This window comes from Glycine soja, chromosome 5 (assembly GCF_004193775.1).
Source record: "Glycine soja cultivar W05 chromosome 5, ASM419377v2, whole genome shotgun sequence".
NCBI classification, from domain to species: Eukaryota; Viridiplantae; Streptophyta; class Magnoliopsida; order Fabales; family Fabaceae; genus Glycine; species Glycine soja.
In genome coordinates this window covers 42595406-42612533 of record NC_041006.1, presented here as the reverse complement: position 1 = coordinate 42612533, position 17128 = coordinate 42595406, and the positions used below count along the sequence as shown (strand labels likewise).

At 29.4% G+C, this 17128-nt stretch overlaps 1 protein-coding gene across 1 annotated transcript; it reads left to right on the top strand.

Annotated features, from left to right (window-relative positions):
- Positions 1-1087: 1087 nt before the first annotated feature.
- On the top strand, positions 1088-4086 carry LOC114413569 (auxin-responsive protein IAA27-like). The gene is made up of 5 exons (XM_028378033.1): positions 1088-1698; positions 2449-2672; positions 2839-2980; positions 3090-3151; positions 3646-4086. The coding sequence occupies exons 1-5, from the start codon at positions 1301-1303 to the stop codon at positions 3681-3683; spliced, it is 864 nt and encodes a 287-aa protein (XP_028233834.1). The 5' UTR covers positions 1088-1300; the 3' UTR covers positions 3684-4086.
- The last annotated feature ends 13042 nt before the right edge of the window (positions 4087-17128 follow it).

Sequence of the window (17128 nt, the reverse complement as noted above, 5' to 3'; positions counted from 1 at the left end):
TCTATTTCTCTGTCATTAATTTCTTCTTCCTCTATGCAATTACCTTCATACATGCTCCACTACATATTTATAATATTGTTATTATCATTTTGTTTTCCAATAAAAAGATAGTAAGAAATAAAATAAGACGCAATGGTTCTGTTCTCTTTTTACCCATAAGTTTGAAATACTACAAGGGAAGAAAAACGGAAGAACCATTAGCGTACTACAGCCAAGTGTGTTCTTCACACGGATTAGGGGCTCATAATAAAAAATAACCTAGAATAAATCATATATAATAACCAAAATAACCCCGAAAAAAAAGGAGAAAACCTGAAAGCTGGAAAAAAACGTGTGGGAATGGAATCTTGCTGCCTGTGTCAACGGAGACTGTTAACTAAGAGAGAGTGAGAGAAAAAAAGTCTCAAAAGATCGGGTGAGATTATTTGGTGGATTTAGTACTTATAGAAACAACTAAAAAGTTATATAAAATCTATTAAAATTTAATTAATAATATAATTTATTAAAATTTGTATGATTTTAAATATTAAATGATTTTTTAAGTGATAAAAAATTTATTTTGAATATCACCACTAAATTTTATTATACTTTAAAAAAATTTCAATAATCTTAATTAAATATTATAAGTTTTTTATCTTTTAAAAATCTTAATTAAATATTAAAAAATTATAAAAAAATCTTTTAAAATCCGTCAAAATTCTAATTAAATACACCCCAAATATCTCGATGGACTAAATCATTATGGATAAAGCTTATGGTTTAAAAACCAGCACGATCATTTTATAGTAAACTATAATTATAATAACTCTGTAAATTATTAACTATTAAATTCTAAGTAACATACACTCTTTTATTTTTAAAGAAAAAATAGATAAAATAAGCAAAGTATGCCGGGTACTTTCTGTGGGTTGTCGGAGTAGTTGGCCACAAAAAGATTCACACAAATTTATAAAAAAAACTAAAAAGGAAACACAACCTTCAAAGAATTTTTTTTAAAAAAATGTAGATTAAAGCGGAAACAGTTGCGCATTTTCTTTTGCAAACCACATCCTCGTTCTTTGTTTAATGAAACCACTTCTCTGTGTTTTTATTTTATTTTATTTTTATTTTTGCTCCCTTCAATGTAATTGGGCTAACACTACTTAACAGAGCAAAGAGAAAAACGCTTCATTCACTTATTCACTAACTTAACATATACTATCTTTCTACTGTGGAGTTGTGATTCTTCAATACCATATATTCTCTCTCTTTCTCTTTTTCTTTCTTGATTTGTGCTGTGAAACAGTTAGAAGTGGTGTTGATGTCTGAGGCATTGGAAGATGTTCCTTCAATGAAAGGAGGGTGTGAAGAAGAAGAAGAAGGGTTGAACCTGAAGGCTACTGAGCTGAGGCTTGGGTTACCAGGGTGTGAGTCACCAGAGAGGGAGGGTGCGTTTAGGAGTGTGGTGGTGTCTGGGGCCAAGAGGGGTTTCTCTGATGCCATTGATGAAAACTGGAATGGTGGATCTGAAAAAGATGCTGCCTTGTTTTCTCCAAGGGGTGCTGTTAGTGTTAGTGCTGCCAAGTCTCTCACTCTCACTGCAACAGACTGCACCAACCAACCAACTGCTTTGGGTGCTTCTGTTCTCAAGGAAACTGTTCCACGCTCTCCAAAACCATTGCATGAGAAAAAGCCCCAGATTTCTGCTCCAGCTGCTAAGTAAATTACTTTCTCCTTGCTATTACTATTAGATGGCTGTGTCTGTGTGTGTTTTTTTAGTTTTGTTTAGCTTGTTGATGTTGGTTCTGCCCTCATGAAAGTATTTTATTTATTTGTCTTGTCTCTATTTAGTGTTTATAGTTTCTCTGTGTGTTTTTAGCTAGTTGGAAGCAAGATGTTTCTTTTCGTGTTGAGTGATTGGGTAGGCATGCAGATGATTCAGAGGAAGAGGAAAGTTTTTTTTTTTTTTTCCTTTCTCTTTCTGTTTAGTCTTTAATCAAGCCTAGCATGTAACTGACCTTAGCTAGTGGATAAAGCTGCTTTGCTGTTGTTTCTATTTTGGTCAGTTGGAATTTAAATTGAAATAAATTAACTCAGCCTGTTGCTGATTATTCTCATGTTAGCCTCTAGTTTTAAAGAAAGTGTTATTACTTGTGTTCTTTGTAATTTAGAGGATATTCCTTCTATGTTAATAATCATCGTATAGTTACTTTATTTGTTCCATAATTTTTCACCTGTCTTGGCTGTCTATGCTATTCTTGTTATGGTATATGATTTGGGGTTTGAACTCCTCCATTTATCATTTTCTGTGCTTCCTGATCCTGATGCTGAAAGATTTTCACCCTAGAGATTAGGATGCAAATCTCTATTATCTAGATTCATTTGTTTTGAAGAATTTAATCAATGGCTTTGATAATTGAAAGTTTTAATGAATTTGGGTGTAATTAAATTTATTGTTATGTGAATCAGGGCGCAGGTTGTGGGATGGCCACCAATCCGTTCATTCAGGAAGAACTCAATGGCTTCTCAGCCTCTAAAGAATGATACTGATGCAGAAGCCAAGTCTGGATGCCTTTATGTTAAAGTCAGCATGGAAGGCGCCCCATACTTGAGGAAAGTGGATCTGAATAGTTTTACCACTTACAAGGACCTCTCTTTGGCACTTGAAAAGATGTTTAGTTGTTTTACACTCAGTAAGTTCTTATGTTTAGAAAGTGCAGCTGTTGGTTGGTGGCATGAATTTGTTTGTTAGTAATATTGGTGTATTTCAACCGTTGTATAGTGTTTCAATGGCATAGACTCACATAACTGAATAATATGCATGTAGTATTCTGATGATGTTTTTATTGACAAATTCAGGTCAATGTGGCTCTTATGGGGTTTCTAGTCGAGAAAATTTAAGTGAAAGTAGATTGATGGATCTCCTTCATGGTTCAGAATATGTTCTTACCTATGAAGACAAGGACGGAGATTGGATGCTAGTTGGTGATGTTCCGTGGGAGTAAGTGCATTTTCTGACTTAGTTTCTAGGAGAATGTTTCGGATTTTCACTAATTTGATAGACAATAATTTCTAGGACATATCTGAAATGATCTTATTCTTCTTTTCAGGATGTTCACTGAGTCTTGCAAGAGGCTGAGGATAATGAAGAGTTTTGAAGCAATTGGGCTAGGTAGGTCCAACGTTCGTTTTAATTAATCTGTTATACTCTGCTTTCCTTCGTTTATATAGTTGTAGAATTGAGAAAACAGGAAACTCATCAATCAAACTGGAAAACAGAATCCTGGTTTGGTAAACACAATTGTACTCCATAGTTAATGCTTTGACTTTAGTTTCATGTTTCTTTAATTTTATTAGTTAGTTATTTATAATGTTTTTTTAGGGCGAGTTATATATAACATTAAATTGATATATTGTCTTAAAAAAAATAGATTAATATGGTCTTGTTGCATATATTATTGGTCTTGATGATGATGTTTGGTTCAGATCCAAATAAATATCTCCATGATAATTTGAAGTTGGGAAAGGGGTAAAGATAAAACGGTCTCCATTTACACCCTTGTCCAGAATTGCTACCATAGAATTTGGTCTCTATATTTCTTGTATTTTTTTTTTCTTTTTTGAAAGCTTTATTATGACACTCATCTAAATTTGTGATCATTGCAGCACCTAGAGCCATGGAAAAGTGCAAAAGTCGTAACTAGTGCCAATGCTGTATGCTTTTGTCTTCTAATCCGGAAAGATGGAAGATCACATTTAAGCATATAATACCTTGTTTCTTACCTATAATTCTATATACGAGATTGGGGTGTCCTAAACTTTAGTGGGAAAGATATATTGATGACAGCATATTAGTTTTGTTGTAGTAGCGGTCTATATCATTGATGTAGACGTTTAAGGTTTAAGGTTTTAGGTTTTAGGTTGTTCTCCCACACTTCAATTACTGCCATCATGGCTTACCGTAGTTTGTAAATTTTGCATTTCTGTAAGCGAGCATTTTGTTTGTCATGGCAAGCCAAGAAAAGAAATATCATACTTTCTTTATGTGTCCACTCTTACATGTAAAGTTAAATATTTATTTTTAAATTAGAGTCATTTTAAAAATTATCTCCTTCTCACTATGCCATGTCACTTTTCTTGTATTAAGAACTTGACTTATCTTTATCCTAAAAAAAAGAATTTGATTACCTTTATGTTATTCTTATTCGTTTAATTTTTTTTAATTTCAATTATAATTTGAATTAAAGTTCAAATCTTGATAAATTGCATTAAATTAAAGAATTATCTTTGTAAGATAAATTAAACTTTAATATTACTCTAATCTTAATATTAAAAAAATGTTAAATTTAACTTTTAACTTTTAAATTTTGGATTTTGACATACTATTAATAAAATGTTGGTAGATAAAATAAATTTAACTTTAATTAATAGAATGTCAAAAATGTTTTAATATTACTCAAATCTTAATAAATTTTGTATTTTTTTAAAAAGGTTTAATTTTGTTAGATTGATCTAATGGCAAAAATATGGGAAAGTCGCTGATTTTTCTTTCTCAAATCATTGAATTGAACCCATTTCCATTTCCAAGCGTCTAATGTGTTGGCCTCCATATCTACCTTTCAGAAGTTTCATCTTGTGCATTATTTTTTACTTCAGAAGGAAACATTGTCAACCAACCCCTTGCTGCTTTCAGGTTCACCCTGCGCATCAGAAACATCTGGTACAGTTTCCCTTTTTGTAAAAACAAGAATCACATGATGCAATTTGGTCTTTATATCAGCATTAATGTCCATACAAACACAACCGTAGTTCATTAAGAAACATAATCGAATATTTCCAATATCATCATCAATAAGTATAGAAATATTGCACACATCTTCATGAAAATTGTCCAGGTTTCAATTCTACTGAGACAAATATGGCCAACGAATTCGAGTATATATGAAAACTGTCAGTGAATTCTGTTTATGAAGATATAAACTAAAATGGTTTACTCTCTCCCACTGGCCACTACACATATAGGTTCTATTCATTTTATCACTTCATTCATGCACATTGATTAGAAGTGTTCAAAGCCCTAACCCCAATTATTTCTTTCGCCTTGGTTAGAGTTGCTGAAATTTCTATATTGACATTTGGCAAAACTACTCTGCGACAAATTGCAACAATCTTATTTAGATTTCATTAATCTTAATGTCTCCAAGATTATTGTCTAGACTCTAGAGCACAAAATATTTGAACCTCTGAGTATTGACATTTCAATCACAATGTAACATAATACGATAAGAAACCCACGCTAAAATTACGGACGAGGATTGTCTAAGTGAAATGTATTGATCAAATTCTCTTTAATTTTTAAACAGATAAATAGCATGGCCATGAAAGTCCTTTTACGACACAATAAGGGAAATTATCTTGAATAAATCAATTCAAAGCACATGGTGGAACAAGAATGCTCCAAAAAGAAATTTGTAACAGTAAGAAGTGAGTCCAATAGTTCAAAGTTCAAACACCTAGTGATAACAGAGTTCTACAAAATTATCCAACAATACAAGAATCGTTTTGGTCGAAGCAGAGTCTGTACCTCAGAGGCCGCTCCACACCAAATGACATAAACGAAACGATGATGAAACTCTTCGGCTCGGCGCGCTTCACAGCCGAGTCGAGCCGAGCCGCTACTGGGCTTTTCACACGGACAAAGATTTGTAGTGCTCCAAGCCCCAACACATAAATAGATTGGGTTCAATGTTCGAGCTAAGCCTTTATTATCTGTGCTTACTTCTTGCACCTCCAAAAAATTTAGTATGCCCTTTCTATCCTTCTTCTTCCTCTCCCCACCAAACACAACACCATCATCATCAGATCCGTGTGTCGTGTGTGTGCGACTTCATTTTGTCACTTCCATGCAACTGCACACCAAACACACCCAGGCCCCACCATAATTGATATGCACCCACCAAAAGCATTATGGATTGAGTAATTCGTAATGCATTTATACTATGAATTGAACAATCCATAATTTATTTCTTTGTACTACGGATTGAACGATCAATAATGGGATCAAAGGTACCAAAATTCAGCACCACACTTACCCTTTCTTCCTCAACCTTCATCTTCTAGACCTAAACTTAGCATCGCACTGATGCACACTTCACTCACCTCACTTTCTTGCCTCTCCTCACATTCACATTCGCACACTTCACTCAAAGACTCTCTTTGGTGGCGGCACACAAAGGAAAGAGAAGTGTATGTATCTGGGTGTGAGTGAGATGTGTTTGGGTGGTGACGAGGTGGCGGCATGCAAATGAAAAAGGGGGTGAGTGGTTGTGATTCAAGGAGGAGGTGGTGGAAGAAAGGATACAGAGGGGATATTAGAAACTTTGGAGGTGCATCTAGCAAAAAATGAGGTACATTAAATAATTGTCTTCTATGTAAAATGCTAACTTAACACCCTCCCTAACTTCTCTAACATTATTAATAAACACCTCTCATAAAAATAATATATTTTCATTTCAAAGTTTTTTTTATCGATAAATGTTCATTGTTAATTATTAGTTTTTTGTTAGCACAGAGATTGGACCCACAATATTTCCTTTCTTCTCTTCTTTCTTAACCACTTAATCCATCTCATATTTCCTTTAATTTCAAAGTTTAATTTCTATACATGATTAGTGTAAAAGAATTTTACCTTGTTAATTAATTAGAAAAAATTAGAAAATAAACTTCGATATGATTTTCAAAGTAATTATTATAATAATTTAATTTATTTGTATTGTCAGTATAAAATATTTGACATAGTATGTCTTCACTACACAATTGTTGTGTCTAGTTCAATATAATAGAATGTGTGATATTATAATAGCATATGTTGGTGTTTGTCAAGACCAAGAGACTTAGGCAACCTGTGAACCATAATGGGCTCTTCTTGGCCATCCACAAAAGAGGTTTGGCAAGTAGTTGATAAATGCTCTAATAGGACATGCATAAATTATCGATCATATATAATATTTTTATACAACTTGATTATCGAATAGAATAAGCATCTTAGTATGTTATGATTTTTTAATTGGGAGATTATCGCCAACATATTAGCCAGATATAAATGCTGGTTGGTGAAGCTTCCATAGGTAGGACGCAGGAGGTGGACCGTTGATGGGTCAACCAAGCTTGGCTTATAACAAGAGGTTGTTGGTGGGAGGAGCCAAGCTGAGTTTATGATAAAGAATCTTTATTGGGCTTCAAAAATAACTCAAGCTTTGAGTTTTCATGTTATAATTTTTCACGAGGTCACAATTCTATACCCTCATCTATTGGCACATTTTGTCACCTTCAGATAGATGTTTACACATCGACACACCACCATTTCATAAAGGAATGCATCATCAGAAAGGAAGTACAAGTTAATTATATGATGCCAAAAATCAAATTGTAGACTAATTCATAAAGCCAATCAAGCATAAAGACTTTGCTAGAATCAAAAGCTTGGATGGATAAATCTATTTTAAGTGGGAATGTCGAATAGTAAACTGGATAGCTCAATATTACATGAGAATTAATGGAAGAAAAGAGCAAAATTAGAGAAATATATAGCATCTAAAAATGATTGAAATTATTCACCAATGTGTGATGGCACTTCACAGTTCACATAATGACACGCACAAAGTATAAATAGAAGTGAAGTTTCCTACTTTGTAACAAGACAAAATTTAAGAATCACTAAAGAGTTGCAAGAGTTATCTTCTCATTACTCTTCTCCTCGATAAACCTACTCTCTAAATTTTTTAAAAGCCTAACTTCAGGGGAGTAGAAGAACAAATAAAGGGAGGCGTGGGACGTGGATACCATGTTCTCTAAGTTTGTGACTTTTTTTTATCATCCACGAATGTAGTCATGACCAATTGCGGTGGCCATTCCACCAACTTGAATCATCGGCAGATTTGAGGGGTACACCTGTGGATCACGAGTCACCATATAAGTAGACCTGACACCACACTCTAACCCAAAACCTTAAGGCTCAGGTTTATGAACATTCTCTTCACTTATATGGTGTTCAACCTTTCTATTTCTACCCGATTTGAAACTTCACCTCACACTTGTAATCCATCATAAACTTTCCCTCCCAAGCTGCAGCCACAAAAGTCACAAAACACCTCCTATCAATTTGAAATCCAGATAAACAAAGTATGTTGCTGCCCATCTCATCTGTTATAAATCAAAATCCTACCAACATTCCTACAAGAGGGATTATAAGGTTGGCTTGGTAATAGAGGAAGAATAAAGGAAAAGAGAAGTCGTGAATTTAAATTTTTTTCTACTAACAAACAATTACCATTGGCCCGATAAAAAAAAAAACCAACAATCCTGCAGCCCTGTATAATTACCAAACCAGTATACTATAACCCTTTCAAACATTATTGGCAATATAAACCGGTCATAAAAAGGGTGAGAAAAACCTTTCATCCTACTTGTTAACCAAGCCATAGAATATTATTTTAAAATAATCCATTAAAGAAAGATAGCTAGTATAATGCTACCGATCAAGCCAACCATATACATTGTAATCATCCTACACTAATAGGTTACGGTTTTCATAGATTTACCTAATCCACTTAACTGAATTTAAGAAGCAATCAACAGTTTCCGATTATATATTTTATGTAGCTAGAGGTACTTTCTGTCATTCTCCTACCGTTTTAGAAAAGTTTTTTACTTTTAACTCCCACAAGCACATTCTTAATCAGCCAGATAAAAAAAGGTTAAGCCATGGAATGCAATAAAAGAGAAACGACATAAAGAATTGCAAGACAATACATGGGAAGCTAGAAAATTTAATAATAGTGAGATCACATGCATGCATGGAAGCAAATCTTTATGGGAAGTATGCATTCGTTTTGTTGGGTAAGGTAAATCTAAGGATTAATTCAACAACCTCATAATCAATAAAATAATCGATGAGCATGTGTGGAACTCTCATAATAATTTAAAGATTGAGGAGAATGACATCATCGGTGTGCTAGAGATCGATTTCGTATAACTAATATAGTCTAAGCACCAACTCTGTTCTTTAAACAGAACTTTAACGGAAGATACTCTGTTTTATTCAAAAACAGCCAAATTAATCTGAGAAGAAATCTCAATGACCCGTGAAAAGCAGAGGCATTATATGTCATCGACGACTCAGTATGGCTGACTCTTGATGAGTCAAGACTTGCACATTCATTAACTGATTGTAATCATTTTAATTAAATTTCTGCTTTTTGTTTAATTAAAAAAGAAAACGATCAAATTAATATAATTTAACAAAATCATTATTCAGATAAATATATGCACATATGCATAGGGAAGACTAGAGTTAACAAATTAAAAAAAAAGGTCTCGTTTATATAATAATAACGTCGTCTTCGCATAAGTGTCGTGCGTGCCCTATTTATAAACCAATGTACTTGAAATTCAAAATTAACTTGCAAGCTATCAATGTTGAAGCAGGCCAAATATTATTACCATGCGGCATAAGATTCATAGTTTAATTTGGGGTCCCTTGGCCAGCACCTGTAGCCACCACGTACATATCTTAATTGATCATCAATATGTGTGTTTGATACAATGTTGGAACTTAAGATTTCTTGAAAGACAAATATTAAGTATGACATAAATTGATCATATGATGCCATAAGCTCTGAAAAGCTCATGTCATTGTAACAGCAAAAGGAATACTATAATTCCCCTGAAAGATTATGATGCCAATAACCAATATACCTGTTCCATTGAATCTTTCCAGTTATACATCAAACCAAAATTAAACTAAAGTAAAAAAGGAATCTTATTCTGATGTGCCCTCCACTGGAAAGATAGAAAATCATATGATTGATCAATAGGAAGATACAAAGCAGACAGTACTCTAATGAATACAGTGCACATAATATAACAAATGAAATTAAGATCAGATACAATCATGTCTGATATGATGATACTCAAATGTATCAAACCATATCTAAGATAGATCATGAGAGCACTTGGGATGTGGGTTTTCTGAATCAATAAACAGAAATATTTATGTACGGTTAGGATACAAGGAGGACCAATCCGATTAATATTGCCACATTTCCAAGTAATCACTGGGACCTTTATGAAACTGAAAAAAATAATTATAATAAGGGTTACGTATCCAAAGGCAAACGAAGTGTTGAGTTTTGCAGTTCCTCTCCGCATGTGGTGGTCAGGACCATTTCCTAAGTAGTTTCCAAGGTCACGTTCCAGTTGTACTAATACATATATTTATGATATTTCTAACTAATATCCTCAGGGTAATGGTTAAAAAAGTAAAAAAAAAAAATTATTGTGAAAATTATAAAAGAATGTAAAAAATGTTATGAAAAACATAATATTATGTATTATAATAAATATTTTTTCTTTTAATTTCTTAATCAATATTTTAAACACGTTAGTTAATATATATATATATATATATATATATATATATATATATGCAAGTGGCAAATGCATATGCCTAGTCTGAACATATATATATATATATATATATATACAAAGATATATACGTCAATTAAGTTACTTTTCTTGCAAACAAAAAATAATCAAGTCCCCGTGTGTGTGTGTATAATAATAAGATCTGAAATCTGAATATTGAGAAGTCTCAAAGGTAACAATATATATATATTGAGAAGTCTTAACGAGATGGCGAGAGGTAGCTAGGCTCAAGTCCCCGTGTGTTTATAAAAAAGATAAAGGCGAGAATATAATATAATATGAGATTGTGAGTGATTCTGTGCAGATCTGGGAGCGGTTGTGTTGTGCTAGAGAACTTTTGTTGCCTTTTCTGCGAATAAGTGCATCTGCATCTGTCCACAAATCACTAATGGATATCCCAACCGTCCTTTTCCACTTTCTTTTGTCTTCCATACATTATATATGGTAAACCTATTCAATCTATAATTCTATATCCTTTTGACTCCTATTTAAGAAAAAAGTATTTCGTTCAACTTAAATATAAATAAATTTAATTCATTTTATTTTATTTTATTGTTATCATTCTTAAAATATTATTTATTTCATTATAATTTTATTTTTAATAATTCTTTTTTATTCTTGATAAGAAATCTCATTAAATATTTTTAAAATATTTTTTTTATTTCAGATTTTTAAAATTAAATGATGAATTAATTTTCTTAATTAACATGAAATTAATTATTTTTGTTTATATATTTATCGAAAGGAAGTACGTCTTTAAATCATGTATAAATGGTAAAACCTAAGAGGAAAATGTATATAACTTTTTCATTTGCATTGCAATTTTATTTTGTAATTAAATTAAACTAACTATAAATTAACATGTCTGATCAAACCACGCGTGCCTTCACGTTATTGGCCAAATATGGGGGAATCACAATATGTTGTTTTAGACATTCATCTGAGTTAGATCCTAATACCAAATCTGGAAAGTGATTACAAATTACAACCATCAAAATAAAAATAACAAGTTAGTTAGTAAATAAAGCTACGTAAAACACTAAATGCATGTTATCATATTAATTTTCATCTGTAAGGTCAAATTAGTGATGTTATATATATCTTATCAATATTTTGATCTTTATCACACAACAATGGTAAGAATAATGACAAACACGTTGTTACAGTTGAGGGCCAAAGTGTCCATAAACATGCCACTTGTGATATTGTATCAAAACAAATGATCAAAATATATAGAAGGTAACGCCATATATATAGGAGTATTTGTGATAATTTAATATCAATATATAATTTTCTAATTTTTTTATCTCATTATAATAGGTAAAAGAAAATTCAGCTATTGACACAAAAGTAAGACATCATATTCAGGTGCTCAACTATCATAAATTCCTAAATTCACATATAGAATGGGTCCAACACATGCTGATGGAACACATGATAAGAGCAAACTAGACCTTGATAACCATTAACCTTTTTTCACCAACATATAATATATGAAACATATGACCTTTCAATTTTAATTTACTATATTATTACTGAAATTATTGTGGATTGAATTGACCTATAATATTAATTTCTCTCTATGACATTATCAAACAACCCTATAGCTCACTTAATTAAAATAGAAGATCATGTGGTTAAATAATACTGTAATACTAATATAATCATTGTTCTTCCTCTTAAAAAATAATTAAGGCTACGTGTAAATTCAACAGAAATTTGTACTTTTGTTCCCTTTTCATACACATTATCTATTGTTCAATGTCATATCGAGGTAGCTCATTATGACAGATATGTGTATATATATATATATATATATATATATATATATATATATATATATATATATATATATATATATATATATATATATATATATATATATATATTATTTATGCTTATTCTTTTTTAAGCTTAAACATTTGATATTACAAAAGGGTTTATAATTTTGATTAAAGTGAGAATACATGGACACTCACATTTTTTTAAATAGCTAACAAATATCTTTTTTTTTCCTCACTATCTCTCTCTTTTTGTCAAATTATAATACTTATACTTTTTTCACTTTTATCTTTCCCTCACTAGATGTGAATTTGACATATTAGATTCTCATGTATGTTTTTTTGAATTATTAACTCAACTTCATTTATTGCAATAGCTCGTGTTAACTTTAGGTTTGTGGGACCTAAACTTTTATCAAATTTTTAGTTAAGTTCTTAATTTCCTTTTTTTATTGGATTTCTAAATTTGTATTTATTTTTTAATTAATTAGGTTTGTGCATTAGAGACTTAATTAAGAATAATCAAATAGTTCATATGGACTTGCTGATTAATTTAACCATAATTTTATGGTTATGTTATTTATTATTTATTATTCAAAACCCTTTATTATAAACAATTTAATATATGTTATAATTTATTGTTAAATGACAATATAAAATTATATTTTTAGCGTATTTTAATTATTTTTTTACTAATTAAGCCAATATCCATTAAAATTTGAGAATGGATGAACACAGTATTAAGTTTTTATATAATTAATAAAATATTATGAATTTTTTTGTGCTTTTTTAAATAAATATAGATAAGTGAAGTTTTATTAAAAGGATATGATAATACGTACGGAACTCTATAATGAAAAAAGCTATTTTCATTATGGTTTAATTGTTCCGATCTGATAATGTCACTAAAAATTGCTGATTCAACTCGTGGAATAAGTTTTTGTACTTAGGTCATTATAAATACAAATTAGAAAGTGCACCTTAAATTTATGACACACTCCAGCACTATAAATGCGGTAGCTTTTTAATTCTTATCCCATGAGTGGCGAGTCATCTGTTTCACGTACGACTGGGTTTAATTAATTTATTTATTACATGCTTTCCTTAAAGTAATGGTCATTAGTAAGTAGACTGAATTTATCCTATCGCATTGCTTCATGGACAATATAATTAATCACTACTAGTAATCCCTAAGGAACAAGTCTTAGGAGACCGACATATCTCAAAGTAAATTAAAATTGTGGAAATCAAATTAAATCACCATTATTGCAATTGATTCATTTTCTTATTTTCTCAATTGAATATGATATAAAATTAATAATTGAGTTTATTAATTTTTTTCTTATTATAACTTAAAATAAAATAAAAAAAACATGTAAATAACATTAGATAATAAGAAATTCATTTTACTATATTATTGAGAAATTATTTTGCTTGTTTTTAATATAATTTAAATAAATAGATCATATAGACAATATTAATTGATCATGATGTTGAACAAGACTTAAAATTAATTTAGAGACAAATATTCAAAATAGGAATATAAACTTGAACTGCATTTGATATTCTATTAAAATCTAATTTAAACCAATCCAAAATAAATTTTTGTAATTAGATTAAATCGTTTTTTTTACCTAAAAATTACTAATAAATAAAAAAACACATGTATTTATCTTAATCACCCTTCTCCCTTCACCTTTCTTCTTTGAGTACCTATGACTTTTTTTTCCCACCCTTCTCTCTTCTCCAACCACAAAGCCAATTTAATCTTTCTATGAATTTTTACCTTAATCACCCTCTTATACTCTTAAAACTCCTAAAGAGAGCTAGAACTCTTGTTAAATTAGAGAATAGAATAAAATATCCCTAGTTCTAATTACCCTTTTTTATATATGCTTAGATAGCTCTTACCAAAGAGATAAGCTAAATTTAATGACTCTCTGCAATCGGTTGTCTTTTAGTGAGTGTTTCGGTAAATGTTTGCAAAATTAATTTTAAATGAAACTATAATTTTATTTTTTTATCGGCAAACTATCATTTTGTAAAATTGATGGTACGTAGTAATTGGTTTTGTAAAGTGAAGTGATTTATTTTTAGATACTTTTATTTTAAAAGCAAATCAGTATTAGACTCAATGTAATAATTTTTTATATCAATACAAAAGTTATTTAAAGTTAGTTTAACATAAAATCATTCTTAGAACTAATCAATTCATTAGCATAAATTTACAAATTTACCTAAAATTACTATACCTGGTATCTCAATGTGATTTTGAATTATTCAACATGAATCCAAATACACACTTAGTCTTGTTTCTTGATTTATTAAATATCTAATCCTCATTCTTTTATCACCTAAAGATAAAACAAAAAATAATAAAATAAAAGAAAATCTAAGAATCTGTTTGAAAATGAAATAGATAATAATTAACTTCCCTTATAATATTTTGCAATTTATTTATTTGAGGATAAAAACCATTAGTATTTAATAAATGAACCCAAAATCCTCTAAAATAATAATAAAATTAGATAATCTAATGAATTTTCTCTGACCTTAGGTATGGAAGAATAGAAAAAAAATTAGGATTTACTATATTTTTAACCCCTGAACATTTTAGGATTTTTATTTGTAGTCCATTAACTATTTTTACTGGTCAACATCTTTTAATTTTTTTTCTTACTTTAAGTTTTCTTAATTTATTTTTTGTCCTTACTATTAGTTCCCATTTTAGGACTAAAAGTAAAGAAAAAGAAAAGTTAAGAGATCAAAACCAGTAAAAAAAAATAATAAGACAGCAAAACAAAATCCTAAAAAATATAAGAATTAAAAAGATAATAAACCCAAAAAGTTAAAGGGGTGAAAACTCAAAAGTGGTTGGTCGGTGAAAAAGAAAATAAAATGAAAAGATTGAAATAATAAGAAAAGAAAAAAGTTATGGGAAAAATAAAGTAATTATAGATTAGAAAATAGTATAAAAAATAAAATTTTTAATTATTGCTTTAAAACTATTAAAAAACTACTCCATTAACCAATTTAAAATTATGGTAGTAGGTATAATTTTTAAGAAGATTATTATAAAAGTCTTAAAACTTATTGTATGTAATGATATGTAATAAAATATGGATTTAACGATTATCATTATATATATTTATATATATTGATAATGTAAAATAATTTTATATTGTTATTTAATTATAATTTATTATTAATATGACTTTATGATAAAATTAAGAAAACATATTATATATATATATATATATATAATAAATTGTGATTAGATGATTTATATTATTAGTATATAATTTTTTTTCTCATAAAATATAATAAAAATTCATTTGCACTGTTACTATATATATATATATATATATATATATATATATATATATAATATTTTCTTCAAATTAGAATCTGTATTCTTTATAACTGTAATACTCTATATCTTACAGTTGCTTAAGGAACTAATGACATATTTTTGGTGGGGATTAGGGGGGTTTCTCGTAATTTGAATGGGTTCACATGTCTGGCTAACAAATTGGAGGATTCTCACTTTCCACCACACAAACAACTCATAGAATATGACCCACAAATCATGCGGGAAACAGCTCACTTAGATTTGGCCTCTCAACACTTAACTATAACCACATTAATAATAATAATATTATATTATATACTGTTTGAATTATCACAATCTCTAGGTCAATGCCTCCTTTTATATATATACATATATATTAAGCAAAACTACATATTTGCTACTTTTAGATATATTAAGAACATAAACTTGTGGATCGTAACTCCATAAAAAATATTTAGTTCTTTTTCCTGTTAATTAAAAGGCATCATCATATATAGTTTTTTTTTTAATTAAATATTGAGCAAATCTATTTTTATTTAATATTTTATTTATTGTTTAAAAAGCTTGTAAGAGGTTATAGCAAAACAGGTTTAAAACTACAATAAGGAAATGGATTGGAATCATTCAAACACGGTTTGGCCAGTAAATTAATATTAGTATGAACTAAGTGTTTTAAACTGTGTTACTGCATTTATTTTTCTTTTTCCTTTGTTAATTAGTTGCTTATGGAATTTACAGCTGTGCCTTTTCAGTTTAGTGTATATCAGCCGAGACAAATTGACCGTGAACTAGGAAACCTCATGCAAAGTGGAACCCATTTGAAGCTTTGTCATCTACACCAATCAGTAAAATTAAAATAATCACATATAAAAGCACATTTTCTGTTTAGTTTTCTTTTTTGATTCTTTATTTTTTTAAAATTTATTTCATTTGGTACCTTTATTATTAAAACTTTTAATTTGATTTTTAATTGTTAAAATATATGTAATGTGACTATTTTCCTATATTTTCTCACTAATGATATTAGAGTGCCAATGAACGTCGTTACTCGTTAGTGAAAATAAATCAACAAAGTTACTTTGCATATATTTTTTGTTAAATAGAGAAATTTGTTCCTGCAATTTTGATGAAGCACCGAAAAATTGTTTCTTGAAAAATAAAAAATTTAAATTAATTTCTGAATGTATAAAAAGTTTGATAAATTAATTATGTAAATAATTTAATAATAAATTAGTCCTTAAACTTTATAACTTAATATCAAATTAATCCTAAAATATGACTTATTATCAAATTGATCATTAAACATTATAACTTAATAATAAAATATTCTCACAAATTTAATAATAAAACTAATTTGTAAAATATTCAGAAATTAAATTTATATTTTTCATCTTTTTAGAATAAATTTATCACCGTATTATATTTTTTGAAAATAAATTTGACTATTTATCCTATATTTTTTTAATGCAAAGTTATCTTGCATATGTTTTAACAATTTTATGAACAAATTAAACATTTTAAAAATAAAGGA

What these genes read in the sequence shown, in the direction of transcription:
- LOC114413569 (XM_028378033.1), top strand. Translation starts at nt 1,301, where the DNA reads ATGTCTGAGGCATTGGAAGATGTTCCTTCAATGAAAGGAGGGTGTGAA. An exon ending in ATTTCTGCTCCAGCTGCTAA is followed by an intron (nt 1,699 to 2,448) that starts GTAAATTACTTT and finishes TATGTGAATCAG; the next exon opens with GGCGCAGGTTGTGGGATGGC. An exon ending in TTTTGAAGCAATTGGGCTAG is followed by an intron (nt 3,152 to 3,645) that starts GTAGGTCCAACG and finishes TGATCATTGCAG; the next exon opens with CACCTAGAGCCATGGAAAAG.